Genomic DNA, 24,218 nt, shown 5'->3' on the forward strand with positions numbered 1-24,218 from the left:
TGGGGGGCTGACCGGCCCCCCAGCTGTCTCTCCCCCGAATTGGGGGGCTGACTGCCCCCCCCCAGCTGTCTCTCCCCCGCCCTGGGGGGCTGACCGCCCCCCCAGCTGTCTCTCCCCCGCCCTGGGGGGCTGACCGCCCCCCAGCTGTCTCTCCCCCGCCCTGGGGGGCTGACCGCCCCCCCAGCTGTCTCTCCCCCGCCCTGGGGGGCTGACCGCCCCCCCCAGCTGTCTCTCCCCCGAACTGGGGGGCTGACCGCCCCCCCAGCTGTCTCTCCCCCGAACTGGGGGGCTGACCAGCCCCCCCCCTCCAGGCCCCAGCTGTCTCTCCCCCGCCCTGGAGAGACTCAAGGGCACACGTTGCTCTCTGCTCCCTGCCCACACCTCTGCACTGCCCTCCTGGAAGCACAGGGCCGCCTCTCTGGAAAAGCGGGTGTTCCCCACCTTCCCGTTTGAGAAAGAAAGGGAACGGGAAGAATAACGAGGGTCAGGGCAGTGGAAGGAGGCGGACAGGCAGAGACTCCCGGCCCGTCCCTGCCAGGACCTGCTCTGGAGGGAGGGGGCACACTTGGGCTGGCACAGCACGCGGAAGGCAGGCCACCCTCCCGCCCCCAGCTCAGCCCGCCGGTACCCAGAGAGGCCGGGAGACTCGCCCCAGAGCCCCTAGAAGCGCAGGGCTGAGTGGGGGCCCGAACCCAGGGCCCTGGGCTTCTCAGGGATGCCTGTGACCGTGTCTGTGTGAGTCTGCGTAGCAGGCAGGGGGCCTGCCTTTCCCTCCTCTGCCCTGCCCTGGTCTACCCGCTGGCACCGTGAGCCCCGGGCCCCTGCCGGGGGAGGACCCTGAGGGCAGGCACAGCCTGGGTCACAGGGTCAGCCCTTGCCGGAAGAGCCGGCCTCGGAACCGCGATCACGGGGCTTCGCTGACGGGCAGACCGGTCCTGCTGCTGGACACCCGGCCTCTTAGCTGAACGGAAACCTCCACTCCCATGTCACCAAACGGTTACCGGTCCGGGGCAGTACTGGGCAGGGCACGGCCAGGGGTGACCCCAGTGTGCCTGCGGCCCAGAAGGGGGTGCGTGGGGAAGGTAGTTAGCAGTCTTCACGCAACACAGGGAAACCGAGGCAGAGTGATGGGCCTGCCCTGCCGTAGACCAAGTTCAGGGACCGGACCCGGACCCCTGAGGGACCTCACTGGTTCAGGGAGACCCGTCAGGAAATGGGAGGGACCAGCAGGTCCCTCTGAATGCCCCTCACCCCCTGGGTGACACTTGGGGCCAGAGCCTCAACTCTGGGGTGATGCTGTGTCCCACCAACTTCCCAGGGCCACCGGGAGGCCCAGCCGGTCCCAAATGAGAGCCCAGGACGTGAGGAGGGGCTGTGAGGCCTGGAGGCCCTACCCATCCCCCCGCCACCCCACACGTCTGCCGCCAGGGCAGCCGACCTCCCAGAGAACACCCGCGGCCCCAGTGCCCGTGCTGCCCTCACCCTCCTCACTGACCACCTGCCCCTGCCCTCAGGGCTGGGCTCACCTCTCCACTCTGAACTTCCGGAACCCCAGCAGTCAGCTTCCAGGGGCCCCGGGAAAGCCGGACAAGCCACCCCGTCCAGGCTGGGACACGTCCACGAGCTGAGGAGGTCATTCCTGGGGGCCCGGAGGTCTGTCCTGTGCAGAGCACAGAGCAGATACGTTCCACGCGTGTGTCACCCGCTTCCAGCCTGGCCCTGAGGCGTAGAGGCACGACCAGGATTGCTGGGAGACCCGCTTTCCACGTCCTGCCCCGGGTTTGCCCCAAGGCTGGCCGAACGCCCTGGTGGGGCACAGAGGACACGGGGTTTGGAGCCTCATCCTATCTGAGCCTCAGCCTCTCCATCCCTAACCCCCTCAGGACCTGTGTGAGGGTGAGGTCAGAGCACGAGGGGTCACCAGGCCCTGGTGGACAGCACCTCGCCTCAGACCCTGCTGGTGACCGGAGGGAAGGCACGAGGGGCGCCCGTAGACCCACCGTGCCATGGAAGTGCACACCCCTGCCCAGACCACGAGACGGGACGCTTGCACACGCGCATATCTGTCCACAGCCCGTTTCGTCACACCGCCCCTTGGCCCGTGTCCACGCAAGTGCACCTGCTCGGGGGATTGGCCCGGGTGTCAGGGGTCCCGAGGGTGTCTCCCGAAACTGGCTTCGCCTCTGGGGGCCTCAGCCAAAGGACACACACAGCCAAGGAGTGGGAAGAGGAGCGAGAACAGCAAGGGTGTGTCCCAACGCTGTGTGCCCCCCACAAAAATACTGAGAAGTTTTAGGCGGAGGGCACACGCACGTTCACGGGCTGGGGCTCGCCTGGGGCAGACTTGAGCACCGAATCGGGGCAAAGTTGTTGGGAGCCACCAGAGCTCAGGCCAGAGCTGAGTGGCGTCCCAAGGCCGGCAGGGTCTGGCACCCTCGATTCCGCTCCTGGTGATCCTGGCGTGGGTGCTCCCGGGGGCTTAAATCCTGCCAACACAAGTCAGGAATGTGCGTCAGGCCCGTCCCTCCGTCCGAACCAGCACCGGGAGTTGTACCAGCGACTTATCATCCCCGAGACGACACTGTCCCCTGCCCGGCAGCGTCTATCTGTCTCTCCCTTCTCCTGCCTTGAAATCGTGACGTCCCAGGGTGTGTCCCGCCATTTCAGCGCCTCGCAGGTGGTTCTGGGAGGAGTGTCCCCAGAAGAGAGGTGCCGGGCGCCCCGGAGGCCGGGAGACCCCAGACCTAGGAAGTCAGCCGGGCCCGCTCTGACCGTCTGCTTCCGTCCCCCGCCCGCCCAGGTCCCTGGAGCTCTTGTTTGCCAGCGGCCAGAACAGCAAGCTTCTGTACGGCGACCCCCCCAAGTCCCCGCGTGCCACGCGCAAGTTCTCCTCGCCTCCCCCCTTGTCCATCGCCAAGACGTCGTCGCCCGGCCGCCGACGGAAGCTGTCCCTGAACATCCCCATCATCACGGGTGGCAAGGCCCTGGACCTGGCCGCCCTCAGCTGCAACCCCAATGGCTACAGCAGCCTGTACTCGGCCGTGTCGCCCTTCAGCAAGGCCTCGCTGGACACCAGCAAGCTCTACGTGTCCAGCGGCTTCGCCAACAAGATTCCGGATGAAGGCGACACGGCCGCTGAGAAGCCCGAAGAGCCCTCGGCTCTCAGCAAGCAGAGTGAGTGGACGTGCGGGCTCCCCCAGGGCGGGAGGGACTTGGGGGTCCTGGCCAGATACTGGAGGCGGGCAGAGTCTGGGCAGGAGGAAGCCGGCAGACAGGCAGGCAGAAACCCCCCAGGGCGTGGCTTCATCCTGCGTCTGTCTGTCTGCGGGTGGGTCCCGGATCTCGGGCCTCCGTCAGGGCCCAGTAAGAAAGGAGTCACCGGACCCGGCTCCTGTCCCCTGGGGTCCACAGCGAGCTGAGGAACAGGACCCCACGCGGAGATGTGTGCACCTGATGTGTTGTGCTGGAGAGATATTCGAGGGGCACAGGGAGTGGGCTGGGGACGCCGTCTGGAGAGTCAGAGAAGGCTTTCTGGAAGGCCCACGATGTCTAGACTTTGACCGGGAGGAGGGGGCACGGTCTAGGCAAGGGGATGCAGTGGACAGGACTAAGCGAGGAAAAGCATTGTGTGCTCAGGAACAGCCTGAGCCCAGCACAGCTGGGACGCTGGGTGTGGGGGCAGCACAGAGACCAGGGGCACAGGCTGGCAGCCCCTTCCTCTTAGAGCCCTCCGGACCATTCTGGAAGGCATCTGTTTGGGTGGCTGGTCCGGTTCAGCTCAGCGCCCCCAGCGCTGTCTTGGTGAGCACGTTTGTGCCTGTCACATTTGGAAATTTAACATAAAACAGGCATGCACGCGCACACCCCTGGGCTGGCCGGTCCCTAGGCCCCGAGGAAGGGGCCTTTGAGAAAGACGCTGAGGGGGGTCCGGATTCCTCTCCTGTGCATCAAGAAGGGGGAGGCAGGGAGCGGCCCCGGCAGGGACACAGCTGGGGAGGGAAGCTCCCGGAAGGCTCAGTCACCAAGTGACATTTACCGTGATACATACAGTAAATGGCTGATGGGTGCGTCCGAAGGTCTGTAACCGAGGGACAGCCCGCTGGAAAGCCCCAGATGCCATCCTGTGGGGGCAGAGGACAGGGTGACCATCTGACATCAACCCTCAGTGAGTTCAGGCCTCTCTCGCATTTGGAAACTTAACATAAAACAGTCCTGAAAGGTGATCTCATTCCTGACCAGTGACGGAGGGGCCCCAGAACCTAAGTGTGTACTAAAGTGTCTGTGTGTGTGTGTGTGTGTGTGTGTGTGTGGACGTTTTCTTAGGGTCTGTAGCTGACTCGGTGTCTCCAGGGCCTCCCCTCCCCTCCAAGGTCTCGCTCACTGCAGCTGGGGAGACCGAGGACCAGAGAGGCGAGGGTACTTACCGCGATGGCTGTTCCTCAGCTGGACTTTAACACACTTCATCCCTTTTCCCCAAAGTGTGTAACCCTGGAGCGCCCTGAGTCTTGGGAGACGAACTTTGCACCAAACCGGGACGCTTTGATAGTGACCAAAGGCGTGGGACGACAGGGGCCAAGCAGGGCTTTCTGGGCAACGCAGGGCGGATGGCGTCCCCAAGATGCTTCACACGCACACACGTGTGCTCACGCACATGCACACACACGCACGCGCACAAGGCTGGGACACGGCACCTCGATGCTCGGCGTGGTCCGTGACCAGCCACGGGGCATCCCCCTGGAGCATGTTAACGGGGCGACCCTCCGGGCCCACCCTGACCTCCGGGTCAGCACCGGCACCGTCGTGAGGCCCCCGGGCGTGGGTGTCAGGCTCTGAGAAGCCCACTCGGAAGGCCACGGTGGAGACCCGCGACCCCGCTGGCGTAAGGAAAGGTCCTCGGCGGGTAAATGCAGACCTGCACAGCTCCGCTTTGGTGCCTGGAGGCCCGAAGCTGATGGTGGACGACTGTGGGAGAAACGCAGCCTCGTCCCCCCTCTCCCCAGGCTCAGAAGTCTCCGTGAGGGAAGAGTCGGATAACGACGAGGACCAGAGTGAGGACGGGGACACGGAGGCGTCGCCGACCAAATCCCCAACGACGCCAAAGTCGGTCAAAAGCAAAAATCCCTCAGGTACAGTTGAGCATTCCGGAGCCACGGACGGCTTCCGGGGGACGAGCGGCCCAGGCGGGGAGGGGACGGCAGGTCACGCCGGGCACAGCGAGCGGGCCTCCTCTCCACGAGACACACGACCCGAGTGCCGGCCGCCGTGTCGCAGCCCCCGGGGCCACTGCAGGGCGGGGACACGGGCTGCTCCTCCCCGTCTGCACGGTCACCCTGACACGGGCGGGCAGGAGGGGCCGGCACCGGTGCGTTCACGGGGGACCCGGGTTCGGGTGTCGGCCGAGCCGCGGACCGGGTCCTGTCGCGGTCGGGCAGCCTCGTGCAGCGAGGTCGTGCCCAGTTACCGGACGAGGGAGCAGAGTCCCCGCAGGTGTGACCGCCCCCGCCCGAGCCTCAAGGACCCACGATCCCGAGGGCCTCCCGTCCCCATGAGGCACTGCCCACGGGGCACTCCCACCTCGCCTCCCCTCCCGCCTCCAGCCCTGCAATGGGGTGAGCCTGAGCCCCGAGCACCCCAACCGTCCGGGCCTCCCCCGAGTCTCGGAGCCACCGGCCCCAGCAGGTTCGCCAGAGCGCGCATCTCAGAAATAAGCTTTGAGTTTTCGAGATAAAGCATGCGCCCCGCAGGGCAGGAGCTCCGTGCTCTATCCCGAAGACGGGGTGCCGTCCCGAGACCTGGAGGAGTTTCCAGAGTCACGGTTGCTGCTGTCGTGGCTAAAACCTGAGTGCCGAGTTTCGCTGGCACACACATAGCATCTCACCCGAAACCACGGACTTGCGCTCGTTCTCTCCTCTACCCTTGAGCGCTGTTTGAAGTAGGGACTAATGGCCTTGTTGTCCGGAGATCACTGAGACCCAGAGAGGTTAAGCAGTTCACCGAGGCCACACAGCTGGCAGGGCAAGGACTCAGAGCACGGGGCTCGCCGCACCCCACCAGTGAGCCCGTCAGTATGAACGACTGATGTCAGACTTGGGACGGGTGACGCGTTCATCCCAAATAGCCTGCGAGGGTGAGAACGCTCACGACACAGTCCCCCAGCGGCCTGGGCCCTGCTGAGCCTAAGAGGTGACAGAGCAGCAGAGAGGAGGGCCGGGCAGCTGGCGGGGCCTTTCCCGCCCCAAGCCAGCCCTGAGGGTGGCCTGCCCCCTCCTCGGGGGATGTCAGCAGCAGCACCCCCACCAGCACCTGCTCGGGGGCCGTGAAGGCAGCCCGCCCGTCCCGAGGCCGCTCCGGCTGGGGACCCTGGTTTTCTAACCGCCGAGAGCCGGACCGGCAAAGGCTGAGGACTGGCCTTCTTCCCTCCACAGAGTTCCCCCTCTTTTCCTACAACAACGGGGTGGTCATGACCTCGTGTCGGGAACTGGACAACAGCCGCAGTGCCCTGTCCGCGGCCTCTGCCTTTGCCATAGCAACGGCGGGAGCCAACGAGGGCGCCCCAAGCAAGGACAAGTACCGCAGGATGTCCCTGGCCAGTGCAGGTGCGTGGGGGCGGCTCTGGGGGCAGCAGTGGCCACCACGGCCCCGGGAGCTGTCCCCCTTTGCCTGTGCGCAGCTCGCCGCCCCGGGGCCTTGGCTGGTGCCGACCCTCCTGGCTCCCGGCTCGGAGGGCCCTGGCTCCGCCCATCTGGCCCTGCCCCCTGGGAGACTTGGACCCAGTAAAGCCGATGCCCGTGGGAACCCGCCCCCCACCCTCACGGCACTGGTCCCGTGGCAGAGGTGGAGCGCGGCCGGGAGATCAGAGCTTCCGGCAGCCCGGGCAGAGGTGGGCGTGTGCCCTGTATCCACTGAGACTGTGTGGGCTCCAGTCTCGCTGGCCACAAACCCGGGCGGGTTGTTCGGTGTCTTCCTGCCCCTGCCCCCACGCCGTCCACCCACCAGCCACAGAGCGGCCTGGCTTAGCCACACGTGGGTGTTGAACCCAGACGAGAGCCAAGGTGTGCGTCTCGTCCTCACGTCCCCTCTGACCCTCCGTCACGCCTGCCACCAGGGTTTCCCCCCGACCAGCGGAACGGAGACAAGGAGTTTGTGATCCGCAGAGCGGCCACCAACCGGGTCCTGAACGTGCTCCGCCACTGGGTCTCCAAACACTCTCAGGTGGAGGAGGGGGGCCCCGGCACTGGCCTCTGCGAGCAGCGGGGAGGGCAGCAGGGACACCAGGGGACGGGGACCTGGGTCGCCCCACCTCTGTCTGCAGCAGGGATACCAAGTCGGTCTGCACCCCAGGGTCCCGGCCCCGGGGTGCAGCCTCCAGGGAAAAGGGAGACAGGGCAGAAACACAGCTCGGGCTGGTCAGGGGCCACGGCAGGGCAGCGCTAGAGCAGTGGCCAGCGCCGTGGCCCGTCTCCCCCCACAGGACTTTGAGACCAACAATGAGCTCAGAGGCAAGGTGATCAGCTTCCTGGAGGAGGTCATGCACGACCCCGAGCTCCTGACCCAAGAGAGGAAGGCCGCGGCCAACATCATCAGGTAGGGCGGTCGCGGCCCCAGCCGAGCACCGCCTGCACGCGGCCGGCGGGGAGTGGGGGGCTGGGCAGGGCCCTTCCCGGGCATGGTGGCCTCCGTCCGGTGTGCAGGGGAGCATCCTTGGGCTGCCAGGGGGGGAGGCACCCGGCTTCTGCATCCAGGCCACCCGGGGTCCGTGTGTCCTTGACCCCCTCTCCCGCCAGGCCCGGGATCCCCTTGTGGCAGGAGCCAGGCCGCTCTGCATCCACACCTGCCAAGTCCTGTCTGGTGTGAGCTCCCTTTTACGGCAGCCCCTGGGGGCACAGGGCTGTGAAGTCTTAGTCAAGGTCAAACAGAGTTTTGCCCTCGCGCCCCCCCCCCCCCCCCGCCAACCGCCGGCCTCTCCTGCTGGGCAGTCGGGAGTCAGGCAGCCTGTCTGAGCCGGCGAAGCCGGTGACTCGCTGTGGCCTCGGACGGACCCCTCCCTCGGCCTCCTTTCCTTCCTGTAAAATGGGTGAGCAGCACGCACTCCGGGGGCTGTGGTGAGGCAGGGGTGAGGTCACGCTATCACTTCTGCAGGTCACCGGTGGGTGTCATGCTGCTCGTCTGGCTGACCTGGTCCACCCCCAGCCCTGCCCGGGGGCCAGGGCTCAGGGCTCAGGGTCAGGTTCCTCCTCCCCACTTCCTGCCTTCTCTGCCTGAGGTCTCGGTCTCTGATCCCCACTTGCAGCCACTTGCCTGAGGCCGGAGTCTCCTGCCCTCCTCCTCCCACACCATCCACCTTGCTTGCCCGGGGCCGTGCCGTCGCTTCCCGGGGTTTGAAGTCCCACAGGGTCTTTCAGGCTTCTCTCACCCTCAGCAGCCCCTGCACCCGCATCCGCACCTACACCACACCTGCACCCGTGTCACCCACACCCGCGCAGTCGGTCCCCAGGCTCTTGGTCTCTCTTCTGCGTGGGAGTGCGCTGGGCCCCTGAGCCCGCAGACCAGAGCCCCCTCCGCCTCGGGTGCCGCGAGATGACCTGGCCGGCGTCGGCGGCCCTGCTGGGAATGGCACGTGCACAGGCCACACGTTCTCTGTGCGATGGCCTCCCGGGCTAGAAGTTTACGTAAAATGCCTTCTGTGGGGCGGACATCCAGTCGGTCCGAGTCTGTCTGCCCACGGCCCGCGGGTCCCTGGCGTCATCCTCCGCCCCCGGCGGTCACAATGCCGTCACGGTGGGAACAAAGCACTTAGGCCTGACTCGATCCACCCTGGCTCCCCACCAGGGCCCGATGCCCACTCCGCCATCCCCGGCCGCCTCTGTCCCTCCGTCCGAAGGGCTCCGCAGCTCTCCTGCCCGCTCTGTCCTCGGGGCCTGGAGCTCCTTCCCCACGTTCATCCTGTCATTCCACGGCTCTCCGCGAGAGCCTGGCTGCAGGCCCGCCCTGGGCCGGGGCCGGGGCCAGAGCTGTGGGGTGGACACATCAGATACCACCCCGCCCTCGGGCTCCTGGCCGGGGGTAGCCCACAGCCTTCCCAACACCAGGACACCGGGGGCTGAGAGCACAGGGGCCTGGGGCTGACGGAGCCCGGGAGGGTCAGACAACGGAGTCCTGGAGGACAGGCCATCGGGGAGGTTGTGGCATGGTGGGCTCACGGCACAGGAACCACAGAGCAGAGGCGGGGGGAGGGGTAAAGTGGGGGGTCTACGGGGCGCTCACCCCGTGGCGATGGGGTGGGGCGCCCTAGAGGTGAGGGGGCTAGGGGCCGCACGGAGCTCACCGTGCTGTCTCGCCCCCTAGGACTCTGACCCAGGACGACCCGGGTGACAACCAGGTCACGCTGGAGGAGATCACACAGATGGTGAGCCGGGCCCCCTGATGGCGCCCAGTCCCGTCCTGTGCCGGCTCCCCAGGGCGGGCGTCCCAGAGCACACAGGCAGATGACTCGGGGCAGCAGAGACCAGTTCTCAGAGTGCTGGGGGCCAGGAGCCCACGAGGAAGGTGGCAGCTGGGGCCCGGGGGACGGTCCTTCCCGCCTCTTCCAGCTCCTGGTGGCCCCACAGTCCTCGGCTTGTGGCCGTGGGTCTCTGATGCCTGCCTCCTCCCTGTCTTTCCTCCACACGTCTGTCCCTGTGTCCACACTGCTCCCTCTTACAGATGCCAGTGCTGTTGGATCAGTCCCCCACCCCGTGTCCTCATCTTACCCGGGCACATCTACGAAGACCTTGTGTCCAAATGAGGTCGCGTCCCAGATGCCAGGGGTTAGCAGCACCTCTGTTTCGGAGGGAGGAAATTCGGCCCGTGACACTCCCGCCCCTCCTCTCTTCACCTCTGCCCCCGCCCCAGCCCCTCAGCTCCTTCTCTGCTCACCTGTCCCTGGAGGGGGCAGGTCAGAGGTCAGGCAGTGGTCGGTGCGTGCTAGACTGAGACGCGAGGTGCTCTTCCCTACGGCAGCGAGTTCGCATCCTCACCGCGTTCACGACGAGGCGGCTGAGGGTGGGGGAGGTGACGGGCCTCACCCGAGGTCACGGTGTCAGCTCAGAGGGAACTCCAAAGTGGGCGCTGGTTCACACACCTCACCGCCTCATCCCTGAGAGGCAGGTGCAACTCGCCCTGCCCGGAAACGGGGGAGCCCAGGGGAGCTCGGTGCTTCCCACAAGGAGTAGGGGGCTGACGGTGTTCCACACCGTGGAGGGGAATGATGGTCTCGCGTGCTCCCAGGGCCTGGCCGGGCCCACTGCCTTCTCTGGGTCAGGGATGTGCCCCGTGTGCCCTCCCAGCATGCCACCGTGAGCCACCCCAGAGTCCTGGGCCCCTGCCACCAAGGTGGCCAAGGAAGCTCAAGGCAGACTGGTTTTCACCGCCCCCTCAGGTAGAGGCGCCACCCCCCCCCCCCCATGCTGCCTCATCTCTCAAACCGGCTGACTGACCTCCTGTGCTTTCTGCACTCAGTGTGGGGACTCAGGACTCGGGGCTCTGGGCCCACTGCTACCCCCCCCTCCTGACTCCAGGCCCTGGGCATGGGTGAGGCCCCCCACGGGGGAGCACCTGCCTACATGGGGCCCACGTCCTGCCCCCCGAGCGCACTCCGGCTGGTGCCCCCGGGCAGGGAAGTTGTTCATGTACAGTCACCAGATTGACCCTTGGGGCCAGGATGCTGGGTGAACCCTGGGAGACACTGGCTCCTTCCTGGCGCCTCTCTGCAGGGGCTAGACCGCACTCGTCCTGTTTCCCACCGGACCAGAATGTTTGCCTTCAGGAGCGGGAGAGCCCTTGTTCCCGGCGAGCAGCCTGCAGCTCTTGGGAACAGAGCACCGCTGAGCCGCCCTCAGCCCCGCCCTGACTTGTTCCCAGTGCCCTGAGAGCCTGTGGGGGCACAGTCTGTGTGGACGAGGCCCCCATGGCCTCACCAGAGAGCCCAAGGACTTTTGCAGTGAAACTTTGACAGGCCCCGTGACAGGTGGAGGAAGGTGGAGGTCTGAGCTCTGGTTCAGGGTCCCCTTCTTTCCTAGGTGACCAAGAGGGAACAGGGTCCACTTGCTGAGCAAATCTTCTGGCCAAGTCTCTCTGCCCCTGGGCCGACCCCCACAGGCCTCTCCCCAGCGGAGGCCAGCCACTGGCCCTCAGCCCTGATGGATCAGCTATCCTGGGCCTTCAGAAGTGGGCTGGGCTGCCCACCTGCCTGCTGGGGGCTCCCCCACATGAGGGTCCTTCCCCCAAAACACCGCACCCTGGGTGGCATCTACGGCTGCTGTCCCTGAGTCCCCACCGCCTTCCTGAGGACTTGTCATCCCTGATGGCTTCATGTCCCCACACTCCTGCACACAGGCTTCTGGCTTGGGGTGACTGTGCCAGGGGGACGCGTGGCTACCCCAGCACGCACACGTGCACACGCACACACACGTGCACACGCAGACGAGAGAGTGAGTTCCTCTGCCTCCCTGCATTCTGTCTCTGCCTGGTCCTGTGTCTCTGGTCCTTCTGTCCCAGTGTCTGGCAAGGACCTGGCAGTGTGACCCTCAGTGACGCTGCTCAGGGAGTGGGAAAGAGGGAGGGAGGGAGACTGTCTCGCAGGGATGGCTTCCCCCCCTTGAAACGGGATGGACCCCATGCCCTTGTGATGAGTGCAGCTCTGGGGGGCTCAGCCCAGCCCCGGGGGCCCCTGGGGAGAGTAGCTGGCCCCTTCGTCCCACGCGGCCTAGTTGGAGGTCGGGGTGATCCTTGCTGCTGGTTCTTCTGCCGGTGGACACAGGCCCCTCCCAAGGCCAGCAGACTCCCTCCCCTCCCTTCCACTGCCACCGCGCCCCCGGAGCCAGCAGACCTTCCATGAGGCCTCCCCATGTCCACCTCTTATCAAATCCCTGCCACGGGGACCTTGGACCCCTCGCAAGTGTTTCCCGTGGCCAAGGGGCCCAGGTGGTGGCACCTGTAAGGGTAGTGTCCATGGAAGCCCCCAGAGACATGAGAACCCCAAGACAAAGGCCAGACAGCCACCTTCTGGGCCCAGGACAGGAACACTGCCCCAGGAGACTGTCACACCTGTGAGCCCACACCTGCTGATGAGTTTTAAAAGGAAAGGTTACAGAAGCGGGTATGGGTCCAGACAGAATCTGAAGGAGGAGACGGGTCGCTGGGAGGTCACAGGCCCCAGGCCCAGCCAGTGACCCAGTCGTGATCCTCGGGAGCCTCTCTTGTCTCATTCATGCTCTGGGGCAAGGTGGACCCGTTGCAGGGGAAGCGGTGACTCAGGAGCACGGGTGCACACTCGGGGCACCGCGAGGTCCCGGCTCCCTTTGCCCTTTCCTCCTCTCCCTCCCTGCACCCGCCAGCCACCCGCTCACCAGGGGTCACAGCGGGGAAGTGGCCAGAAATCGGGAAGGGCCTGACTCAGGACTTGCTCCCTCAGGCAGAAGGCGTGAAGGCAGAGCCCTTTGAAAACCACTCAGCCCTGGAGATCGCCGAGCAGCTGACCTTGCTGGACCACCTCGTCTTCAAGAAGATCCCTTACGAGTGAGTGGGTGCGGGTGCGGGCCCTCCCTCCTCCTCCCCGGGAGTCGGCTTTGGCTGTGCCCCGGGAACACGCGCAGGAGGCTCCCAGAGCCGCGTGAATTCTCCGCAGGAGGAACAGAAATGTGTAAATGCGTGTGTCGGCAGGCACGAGGGAGGGTCCTCTTTGCCGGCCCCAAGGGCCCACCTTACTGTAAGCTGCACGCGCACACACGTGCGTGCTTTTCCAAAAGCATCTCCAACTCCGCATTCCTACTCTGCAGGTCTGGGAAAGGAGTGTGTGTGTGCTCCCCCCCTGGGAGCAGAGCGTGGGGACAGCCCCGTGGTCTGGTGCACCTGCCCTGGTTTTCAGTTTTCACGTTTATGTCTGAACTGGGGGCAAACCTCCTTGTGAGTCACTGTTGCCGTGAGTTCCTGCCAAGGGCCCGAGAAGAGCTTCCCGAGATTGGCGTCTCTGGGTCTGAGGCTTCTGGTCCCTGCTTTCCAGAAAGGCGGCCCCGCCTGAAACTCCCCAAGGCCCTCGCTCGCGAGCATGGAGGGTGGGAACCCGCCTCTTACCCTGGATGCGAAGCAGGTGTCACTCCCGAAAGGCTCCCTGTGGGAGGAGAAGCAGATTTCTGAAACACAGCTCACTCCCCTCCTGCCCACGGCGCCCTGCCCGGGTCCCCCACGGTCACAGCCAAGCCCAGAGCTTCCCTGGGAGGCTCGGGCCGTGTGGGGGGGCCCGTGAGGTCGCCGTCCCGGAACACACAGCCGGCTTGGCCTGCAGGCCCCTCTGTCCTTCCACTCGGCCCGTGTTGCGCCTCTGTCCCTGTCCTGCAGACAGCTTCTGCACAGGCACGCGGAGATACGAGTTCTCCGTCACAAGCAGGGCGCAGAGCGGACTCAGCCGTGACCGCGCGCTCGCTCCCACTTCTCTCCTCGTGTCGGCCTCACGACAGCCCCGTGAACAAAATAGTCACTGATCCCATTTCGCAGATGAGGGGACTGAGGCCGCGAGCCCAGGGTCCTGTCCTCTCCGGGGCTGTACAGAAAGTTACTCCCTGAGAAATTAGAGCCTCCAAAGGCAGAGAAAGCAACACCATCATCCGTGCAAACCTCACCCGCCCGGTGTCCTTCCTTCCCTCAGGGAGTTCTTTGGACAAGGCTGGATGAAGCTAGAGAAGAATGAGCGGACCCCTTATATCATGAAAACCACGAAGCATTTCAACGACGTGAGTACAGTGGAGGGGGTGGAGGGGGAGGCGGTGCCCTTCTGTCCCGGGTTTTCCTTCCGCAGGCCCCTCAGGGTGCCAGGTGGAGGACAGGTTCCCCGCGAGGCTAGCGCCTGACCGTCTGCAGTTTGTGTGCATCGTGACCCCACGAGCCCTAAAGGATGGGGGCTGTTACCCCCACGTTGGTCTAAGGAAAGCCGGGCTCTCAGGGCCCTTGCCCTGGGGGCTCCTGAGTCATGTCTGGGAGGCAAGGAAAAGTCCTCCCCCGGCACGCAGCCCTGCCCCAGCCCCTGAACCACAGGCCCTTGCACCCAGCCTGGAAAGAGCCCCGAGGGCACCTGCGTTGGCCTCTAAGTTCCCCTGAGCTGAGTCATCCCCCCCAAGGGAAGGCCCTTGAGGAAGGAGCTGCACACGATTCCACTAGTCCTGACCTCCTGGCCAGGCTCCCTGGTCAACACCCGCATCAGGGAGGGTCTGCGGCAGCGGGAGGAAAAGAGAGACACGGCCACGCTGCAGCTTGGGGTCAGGACCCCCGTAGGGCACCCAGCAACAGACAGAACCCAGGCCACACGTCCAGCTAGAGACAGTGCGCGAAGCAGGTGGGCAGGTCCTGGGAACGCGCTGCAGCCCCGGGTGGCAAAACCCGGCCCCTCGCCCTCCCCCCGGCTCCCGTGTGCGCCCAGGACCGAAGTGAGCCAAGGGCGGGGCATGAAACCAGTGTTTGCTGCCCGTGTGCGGCATGCCAGGCACTGTGCCCAGGGCTTTGCAAGCATGGTCTCATTTACCCCTGTTATTCTCACTTTGTGAATGGGGAAACTGAGGCCCAAGGGGGGTCAGTTTCATCCCCAACATCACACGGCAAGACAGCGTGCCTCCGAGGGCCGCCCTCATCACCACCTGGCGTCTGGCCATCTCTCTTAGAATTCGCCCTGTCCCTCAGACACAGAATGTGCACCTCCGTGGTGGTGACCATCACGGCCCGTGGCTGTTTCTAGATCTCTCCCCGGCTGGGTCTGCAGCTTCCCACGCCATTGTCTTACTGAGCGGCACTGACCAGGCTCTCCGGGATCAGGGCAAGGGCAGAGTGGGGGGCACCCCTGCTGCCCGCGGCCCCCTTGCGGCAGACTTGAGTGCAAACATCGATGGTGAATCTTGGTGTTGGTTCTGAAGAGAAAGCTTCTCATTTTTCCCCGTCGAGGATAATGTTTGTTTCTTTATCAAGTTAAAGAAATTCTTTTCTCTTCTTGTTTGCTGACGGTATTTGCCACAGATCGGTACTGAATATTATCAAAATTGCGCGCATCTATTGAGATGGTCACGGCTTACCTCCTTTAAACTGTTGATGTGGTGAACGACGGTTACAGATTTTTCTCTAATGTTCACCCTTCCTTTCGTTCCGGGGACAGACCTAACCTGGTCGTGGCACGGCAGACAGGTGGATGTGTGATTTTCCTTCTCGTGTCATCTGCATCTGCTTTTGGTATCAAGGTTATACTGGCTTCATGGAGTACGTTGTGAGATACTCTTTTTTTTTTTTTTTCTATTTTCTGGAAGGTTTCACAGAGGTATTCCTTTAAAAAATTAGTATAACTTGGGGCACCTGGGCAGCTCAGTTGGTTAAGCGTCCGACTTCAGCTCAGGTCATGATCTCGTGGCTCGTGGGTTCGAGATGCACGTCGGGCTCTGTGCTGACAGCTCGGAGCCGGAACCTGCTTCGGATTCTGTGTCTCCCTCTCTCTCTGCCCCTCCCCCGCTCTCTCTTTCTATCTCTATCCCTCTCTCTTTCTCTTTCTCTCTCAAAATTAGTAAATCTTAAAATTGTTTTCAAGAGTTACAACATATGTACTATTTCATGTTTTCGTTCCTCCCTAATTCTCTTCAGTGGTTTTCCATTCTTAAATAGTTTTCCAAGCCATCCTTTGGACATACATCCTTCAGAAATTGTATTTGAGAAGATTTCTTGGCAGTAAAGGCCTACAGTTTTCATTCACCTGCACATGTCCTTTTCTTAATTGTTTGTAACAAGTAGTCTTCTTTTTTACTTTTTTTTAATAATTATAAATTCATAGGAAGTTTCAGAGAAGAGCACAGGGTGAGCCAGCTGCTGCCCCAGCTCTGTGTGTTTCTTGCTCCCTGACTCCCCAGGTCCCGCCCACATCTGATTTGTGCGTGTGTGTGTGTGTGTGTGTGTGTTCACTGAGGGCAGGGGGACCTCTGCCACTTTATATGTGAGCCCAGTGATGACACAAGGTGTGGGTCCCCTCCAAGCCCCAGCCGTGTGGGGGAGACGGTCTCGGAGCTGGGCTCCTCCTTATTCTTCCAGGCGAACCGTGCGATCACTTTGTCAGGCCCTCAAGAGAGCTCTCATTGTGTGTTTTATTGGGTCACGTTGAAGTCACGTATTAGTTTAGAAAAATGTCGTATTTATATTCTCCTTTGGGAATTGGATCTTGTTCTTCGTAATCCAAACCTTTTATGACCTTTGGTCAATTGTTTTCATGCAGCGTCTTCGGAAATCCTCAGATATTTAAGTTCTTGGGTAGTTTACACATTCCCCTTGGAATTTTGAGAATATTTTCCATGGTGTTTTCTAGTTGGTATTGCCAGTGTATAGGAAAACTCGTTATTACGTGTCGAGTGTTTAACCAGCCACCCTCGTGAGCTCTGTTAGTTGTCCTGGTAGTTTTCCAGTGTGTCCTTTTGGGATTTTCAAACGGGCAGTCATATAATCTGCAAGCAATGGTGATTTATCATCTCTGCAATACTTAGCCTCTTATTTTTTCTTGTCTCATCGCATGGGCTTAAAGATCAGTAACTTGATTGCTTCAGAGATCATCCGCAACGAGGACATCAACGCGAGAGTGAGCGCCATCGAGAAGTGGGTGGCCGTGGCCGACATATGCCGCTGTCTGCACAACTACAACGCCGTCCTGGAGATCACCTCGTCCATGAACCGCAGCGCAATATTCCGGCTGAAAAAGACGTGGCTCAAAGTCTCCAAGCAGGTGCGGCGGGAAGCCGGCGCCATCGCCTGCCTGGGGCCGGGCCGGGGCCGGGGCGCCAGAGTGCTGGCCTCCGGACATCCGGAGGTGGGCGGAGGACAGGGTGGAGGCCAGCGCTTCCTCGTAAGCCCTCTTCCGGGAGAACCTCTTCTCCTGTATCACCTGAGACCAGGTATCGGGCCCGCATATGTGGTGCTGGGACCCATGAGACTTTAATTCCCACTTGAGAATTAATACTCCAAAGACGAAGGTGGAAGAGTGATTACTGGTCCCGATACTCTTGTCCTTGGGTTGGGACAGAAGGGTGGATGCCACTCTGGATCTGCAGGGTCGCCGGGACGGGGCCGGACGAACTTGCAGATCCCTTCCCAGGTCTCTGATTTCTCTGGCCCTTCTGGCCGCCAGGGAGTCCGCTGGTCCCTGTTACCCATGGGTAGTTGGTGACCTTAAATGGGAGCTTGATCCTTATTCACTCAGAACATGATTCTTCCCTGGGAATGAAGTTCCCTACACTGAGGTCACGAGGAGGTCACCGAGGCCCTAAGAGGAGGGTCAGTGGGGCACTTGGGCCACCTCCTTGGTGCACATGGTGTATGCCCGGACCCCAGCCTGCACGTGTGCAGGAGGCTGGATGGGTGCCACCGAGGGCAGGGTAAGCCTCCAAAGATACCAGTGACTTGGCCACAGCGTCTGGTCCTACGACTGGGTGGGCTGTGTGGGGCCCAGGGTCTCCAGGGCGCCTGTCTCCTCTGGATTTACATACGGTGCCCGCCTCGCTGTTCTCTTTATTGCCTGCACCCTTACCATCCTCACGCCCACGACAGGTCATGATTCTGCCCCCACAAGCAGGCATCGGGTCCATACATCCCTCCTCCCTAGAAAAGCAGCCAAACTCAGGAAGCCCTGGGATGCTGCCCTCCCTGCAGTGCGGTCACTCTGGCCCCAGATGACGGCGTGACTGCAGGGTGCCTCCTGCCCCCCGTGACGCCAGGCCTCTTGCCTCCTAACACACAGAGATGCCAGGGCTGGGACGGGCAACGGAAGGTGCCAGCTTGTTAGTGGGCTCCTGGAAAGAACAGAGCCTGGACGCACAGGGACTCAGGCCGCAGGCACATCTGGCCGCCCGTGGCCACAGTGCTGTGAATTCCTGAGCGGGCCGCTGCAGAACCCCCAACTCATCCGAGCCGACTCGGCCAGTCAGGGAGCAGACGGGTCTGTCGGCGGGTCTGATGGCCATTCCAGGCCCGTGTCTTTCTTCTGCCCATTCTTCAGAACGGTGCTGTCTTCTCCGGAGGCTCCCACCACAGTGGGGGCTCCGTAACTCTTGGCCTCGTTCTTCAGCATCACCCTTATTGTAGAGTTGGGAGGGAACCTCCTTAACCATCCCGAAGTCTCCCGCTGTCTCAAGGGGGTGCACAGGGAGGGCAGTTAGAGATCAAGACTAACGGCCAGGCCTGCGTTCTCAGATGTCATTCAGGACCCGGGCATCGGCGATGCCTCGGAAAGCACATCGGGCTCACACGCCCTGTGGCGGCCTCGCCCAGCCCTCAGCTTGCACGTCTGCGTGGCGCCTGGCCCGCACCGGCCCGGGAAGGATTGCTGCGTCTCTGCAGGTATCCCGTGGATACTTGTGACCCCCACCCCCAGGCCCCTGGAACGGCCACGTGTCTTAGAGGCGTGAGGTGCAGCCCCAGCAGATAGTTGTTATCATTGGCTCGAATGTGCCTGAAGCAGAAAAGCATTCTGTCCAGTCCAGGCCAGCCCTTGGCTGGAGCCGAGCAGTCAGGCTCAGTCAGGGACTTCTGGCTCCGTTTCCCTGTTCTCTCCTTCCCTCCCCCAGCCTCTCTGAAAGGGTGTCCCCCTCCAGGAGAGGACGGATGGCGCCCCTCCGTGGGGCGGCGCGGGTGACTGCCGGATCTGCGTGTCTCCTCTCTGGAGGACAGTTGAGTCTCAGTAGGGACAGAAATCTCTCCTCGGCTGCCAGTACTCTGGGGCTCCTCTGGGAGGGAGCAGCCTTGGCCGTCAGGAAGCATTCTGTTTGGTGAAGAGGGAAGATGGGATCTTCCTTCAGGAGGTTCTGTGACCACCTTCCTTCTCAACACAACAAGGCCGGCCCCTTGCTCGGTCTCTGGTTTCAGTGACATGTTCCAAGGGCTCCCTTGTTTCCACCCTCCCGGCAGAGATGCCCAGAATCCCAGGGGCCTGGGTCCCATTGAGCACCAAAGGACGGAAACTCCTGGCCCGGCCGCTTCAAGCTGGAACTCACTTTGTAAGCGGCGGCGGCGGGAATATCCAGGGGCCTCCCAGGCTGCAAAGCTCCTTCCTGGACAGCAGGACACCCCAGAGGAGCACAGATGTGGAAGGAGTCTAAGCGTGCCCATCTCAGAGCCACAGATCGGTCCCAAGTGTCTACCCAGTCCCCCGCACACATCAGAATATCCCCCATGTATCCTCAGGACCGCTAGCATGGTGATACTTCATCCGGAGCTAAGTGGCCAGCGGGGCCTACCCTCCCATTTTCCAGATTGAAAGTGGAGGCCAGCCATGGAACAGGAGCGGTGTCTGTGGGCTTGTGGAGGGTGTGTGCAGAGCTGCTGTGGCCCCAGGGCCAGGACACTGGGCCCCCACATCTGGTCTCCGGCTGCCTCGGGGCCATTCCTCTGCAGGCGAGTGGGGAGGAGGAGGGGGCGGGCCCAGCTCTGGAGAGAGAAGTCTAGAAAGTACAGGAGAAGCGGAGGCCCGGGGCCGCGGTTGACGTCGGACCAGGCTGCGGGCCGGTACCTGAGGGCGGCTGCGTCAGGGGCACAGAATCACGGCCTGTGGCTGTGTCTCCGCCACCAGGTCCACACGCATTTCTGCTTTGAGCGGGGCTGGTCAGGACCAGGTGACGGCTCCCCATCCAGGAGGAAGCAGACTGGATGGGCCCCTCGAGGACCGCACCCCGGTCCCTTCTCCCATCTGAATCAAGTCTCAGTGTCGCTTTCTGCAGGCAGATTTCTCGGGAACGTCTGGCCCAAAGCTGAGGGGTGTGCTCGGCCCGTGTGACCAGCGTCCCCTCCAGGCCACGTGCGCACAGCTGGCCTCCAGCGCCCGTTCTCGGCCACGGCCTGGATTTTGAGGGCGGGAGCTGGAGAGGTGGGGTCGCTAAGCCACGTCGCTGTTGCATAAGTGAGGGACCCGGGGACCGCCAAGACCAAGGGGCCCCCGGCCGGCAGGGAAAGGACCGCAAAGCCAGACCCTGGGCAGCCTCCGTGGCTCCCGTCTGCTCCCTGCAGACAAACGGGACCCTCAGCTGGGGGCTCACTCTTCCCCATCACGGTCTTTTCTTCTAGGTGATCAGTTCACCTGTCATCTTTTCTCCTGATTCTTACGTTAGTGCGGCGTCCTGAGATACACAGGTGTGGTTCTGTGCCCGCACCCTTGGCCGCATCCCTGGGGTTGAGGGCACAGGAAAGGCCACGGAAGTGAAGCCACGGCCACTGCTGCGCTCTGCTCCGGAGGGCCCCTTGCAGTTACCCGGTCCCACCCCCACCCCGGTGTCCGGGTCCGTGTTTGCAGGGGTGAGACCGGCACTCAGATCCCCCGCATCGCCACCCCCGTGCTTCTGAAGGGTGAGAGGACAAGGGTCCGTGGCTGACTCTTCAGGAGTTGGGGGGCGGTCCCCGGAAACGCCCTGCCCTGCGAGGAGGCAGAGCAGGGGCGGCCCCGGAGCCCGAGGGCGGCCCGTGGACCGTGGGCCGGTGCCTCGGGCCCCTGCGAGCCGCGCGTTAGTAAATGCTTCTGATTCTTTCTAGACAAAAGCTTTGATTGACAAGCTCCAAAAGCTTGTGTCATCAGAGGGCAGATTTAAGAATCTCAGAGAAGCTCTGAAAAAGTAAGTGTGTGCCATTTTGTCACCGTTATTTTTCAAATCGTAGAACCGCATTGCGGAGGCCTCCACGCGCCCCGTCTGGCTGCAGCAGGAGGTCCGTGTGTCTGTCTGTCCGTCCGTCTACCCACGCGGCCCCTGGGCTCCCCAGACCTCTAGGGTGGGTCGGCTTGGTCCTCCACTGTCTGCTAAAGCCATCCCAGTCTCCGGGGCAGTTCCCGGCGAGGGGAGGGGCAGCACGCGGGACGGCTGTGGCCCCAGACGCCTCGACGCTGACGCACACACATCCCCACAGTTCAGTGTTTCCGACATCAGGGAAGGTTGTGAGGTCAAGGTGTTTACTTAATGGGATCGCGTTTTCCCGTTTTCGTTGAGAATTAGTCACGGGAACAGGTGCGGTTTGCACAAACGGCATCTGGGAATCGGAGAACACAGATTTGCCGATGTCGCACCTGACCGCTGGCAAGGCGGGCAGGTCGTCACTAGAGCAGGACCACGCCACGCTGAGGGGCCGTCTCGTGCCACGTGGGCTGTTGAGCGGCAGCCCCGGCCCCTGCCCACCAGATGCCAGTGCCTTCCCCAAGTCGTGACGACCAGAGATGCCCCCAGACGTTGCCAAGTCCCCGGGAGAGGCAGTCGCCCCCGAGGAGGCCCGCCACCGTGAGGCGGGTCCTCCCGTCCCGTTCCTCCAGACAAGGACACTGAGGCGCTAGTGGCCGTCACAGAGCCGTGTGGCCGCGGTGACAGAGCCAGACCCTGGCCCAGGCGGCCTGCAAGGCCAGTGCTCTGCGGCTCGCCCGAGGGCCCAGGCCCTCCCAGCGCATCGGCCTCAGCCCCTTGGGGCGCACGGCGGCCACAGGCTCACGCGCGAGGGCTCTGGGGTCACCCCCGCTCGCTCGCTCGCTCGCTCGCTGTGCGCCCGCGGCCTCTGCGTTAGTCCCTGCCGTCCTTGGCGAGACCCCGGGGCCGCCCCCAGTCCCGGCTCCCTGCAGAGCGCCTCTCCTGCCTGTCATGCGGAATCACGCGGCCACTGCCCCCGGGGCCCGGGGACCGCGTCCAGCCCTTGGCACACCCGCGCCCCGCCCGTGTGCCCTCATTTCCCTCCCGCCGCACGCGGGCCATCCTCCGCCACCTCCGTGTGCCATTGCTGCGTTCATCTCCACCGTGTTCGTCCTCAGACAGATGCCCCGCCATCTGTGCTGTCTCTGTCACGCCCGGGCCCCCCGGAGCCCGTGGGCTGTGCTTGTGCGGGCCGCCTCACCGCGCATTCACCCACCTGTCCGTCTGCCGGGCACCCTTCCATCCGCCTCCCGCCCATGGCTTCCTTGTCTGCCGTCGCCTCCGTGGCCTGGGTCTGTCTCGGTAACCGCCCCCCCCCCCCCCCACCCCCGTCTTCCCTCTTTCCCGGGGGCTCTGGTCAGCCTGTCCCAGACGCCTCTGCTCTGGGCTGCAAGGGGGTGGGGGACCTCAGGCATTCAGGAGCTGAGACCTTTATGCAAACCGGCTTATCGCTTTATGCACACGGAGGCCACGCCCTGCAGGGGAAGGAGAGACAGGGGACGTGGGGCAAATGTGTCCTGCACCCCTTCTCCAGAGGCACCGTAGAGCTATGCTGTGTGAACCCCGGGGTCTTGTCTCAGCAGAGGGGGGGACAGTGGTCACAGGAAGGAAGGGAGAGGTCAGTCTTGAGCACAGCCGGTGGCCTGCCCGGACGGGGCCTCCTGTGTAGCCCGTCACTGGAAAGGTTTTGTGCCCGCACGCAGGCTAGTGAATGGCCTTTCCCGGTGGAGACTTCACCCCTACGTCCTACTCCCCTCCCCTCAGCCACACTCTTAAATCCCCCCGGGCCCACCGACAGCGCGTGCCCTGTGCGCCCCCAGTCCCCTGCCCAGGGCCCCCGAGCATGCCCCCGTCTGCCCTCCTCATTCCCCGAGCCCAGAGACCACCCTTCCGGTTCCGTGCAGCAAAACGTGGCCAGGAAGTCAAGTCCTCAGTGGCATTTGGTCACCAGCCCCGCTGGGGTCAATTCTGGGATTGCCCACCGGCCTAATCTGAACCCAGCACACGTTGGCAAATCTGTACTCGGGCTCTGCTTTGATGGGAAGCCCTCGTTTGGAGGAACGCGGGGCCACGCTCCCCGCGGGCTGCGGCTGCCCTGAGCAGAGGGCTGTGGGGGACCCAGGCGGCTCACTGACCACCAGCCCGTCGCCACCCACCCTTCGCAAGGGACAAAATCCATCCGTGTGGATGCGAGGGGCCCAGGGGTGGCCACCAGGCCACACACTCATTTCCACCTGTATTTTCTGCTCGTGACCACACAGCAGAGCCTAGTCTCCTGCCGAGACCACAGAGCAGTGGGTGCCCTGGTGGCAAAACGAGAGTGGACTGCGACCCCCACCCCCACTCCTGGCCCCACTGCAATTTTTCCCCCAAAATCTGAGCACCTCATTTCTCGCACTGCATGCCAGAACTGGGGCTCCAGCCCACGTGGCCAGCCCGAGTGCCCCTCACACCCTCTTGGGAGGGAGAGGAGATCCCTAAACAGGGGCAGCGAGGCGTGTGAGAGAGAGGGCCACTCCCCAGGCTGGGGCAGGGCCGAGGGGGGAGAGCTGAACTCCCCACGCTGGGGCAGGGCGGAGGAGGAAGGGCTGACCCCTTGGTGGCCGGCCCGTCAGGCAGCCACATGGAGCTTTCAGCTGCTGGGACCACGTGATCTCCCCTCCCACATGACGTCATCAAGAATTTCTTGGAAGATGGTGGGGGACCCCAGACAATCCCAGGCAAGGCCTAGATGCCAGTGTCACCAGGAGGCGGTGTCCCGCATCCAGGCGCTGCCTGGAAAACCAGAGGCCGTGTTTAGAATGGGAAGCAGGACGTTTTTGTCTCTTCCCTAAAACAGCAGGTTACAGGCGGGTGAGGGGTCTGTGAGGAGAGGAAGCCGCCCCGCATCCGCCCTGAGCCAGGGCAGGGCCGGACCCCGCCCGAGGGGGATGAAAATGCCCACACGGGGAGTCCAGAGCCGGCCAGGGGTCACAGGGGCGTGGCCTACAAGGAGCCCTCCGCGTGTGTCCCTTTCGTTCAGGTGCTCCCGCTGGGTCCCCACACAGTGGCAGCCTTCCAGGACCCTCCACAGCCCCGTGCTCCCCACGCCTGCCCCCAGCGCCCAGCGCCACGTCGACAGCCCCACACGCTGACCAGCACGGCTCTGGGTCGGGGCCGGTTGTCTGGTTACGCGGATGGGCTTGCCGTGTGCACGCGCGTGCACTAACCGTGTGTGCGCTTCCCTGGGCCCCTCCTTCCAGGCGCCTCGCCCGGAAGGCGGTGACCAGGGACAGAGCGGTGATGGGGCTGTGACTCCAGGTGCCCACCCGCCACCGTCCTACAGAGGGCTCCTGAGCCCGGTAAACGCATCAGGGGATACACGTCCACGATCAGAGGAACCCCTGACTTCCCACCGCTCTGGGCAGTCGGAGTCCCTGTACGGCCTCCGGGAACACTCTGCGTGTTCCTTCCCTGCGGCCCCGGTCCCCCTTCCCCTCCCCCCAAGACAGGGGGTCCTTCCGGCCCTCCGCGTTCCTAGTC

The 24,218-nt window shown here is 63.5% G+C and overlaps 1 protein-coding gene across 2 annotated transcripts in view; it reads left to right on the forward strand.

Moving 5' to 3' along the window:
• The window catches only part of RASGRF1 (Ras protein specific guanine nucleotide releasing factor 1), a 98,318-nt gene that overhangs the window by 69,720 nt on the left and 4,380 nt on the right, over positions 1-24,218 (forward strand). The window contains exons 15-24 of one of the 2 annotated variants that reach the window (XM_049614386.1): positions 2,801-3,174; positions 5,001-5,126; positions 6,426-6,596; positions 7,106-7,212; positions 7,472-7,584; positions 9,346-9,406; positions 12,452-12,555; positions 13,682-13,766; positions 16,574-16,771; positions 20,563-20,642. In XM_049614386.1, coding sequence (XP_049470343.1) covers positions 2,801-3,174; positions 5,001-5,126; positions 6,426-6,596; positions 7,106-7,212; positions 7,472-7,584; positions 9,346-9,406; positions 12,452-12,555; positions 13,682-13,766; positions 16,574-16,771; positions 20,563-20,642 — 1,419 coding nt within the window. The remainder of the gene's footprint in view (positions 1-2,800; positions 3,175-5,000; positions 5,127-6,425; positions 6,597-7,105; positions 7,213-7,471; positions 7,585-9,345; positions 9,407-12,451; positions 12,556-13,681; positions 13,767-16,573; positions 16,772-20,562; positions 20,643-24,218) is intronic. The other variant, XM_049614387.1, reaches the window with a different exon arrangement.

Source organism: Panthera uncia, assembly GCF_023721935.1.
Source record: "Panthera uncia isolate 11264 chromosome B3 unlocalized genomic scaffold, Puncia_PCG_1.0 HiC_scaffold_2, whole genome shotgun sequence".
Classification (NCBI taxonomy): domain Eukaryota; kingdom Metazoa; phylum Chordata; class Mammalia; order Carnivora; family Felidae; genus Panthera; species Panthera uncia.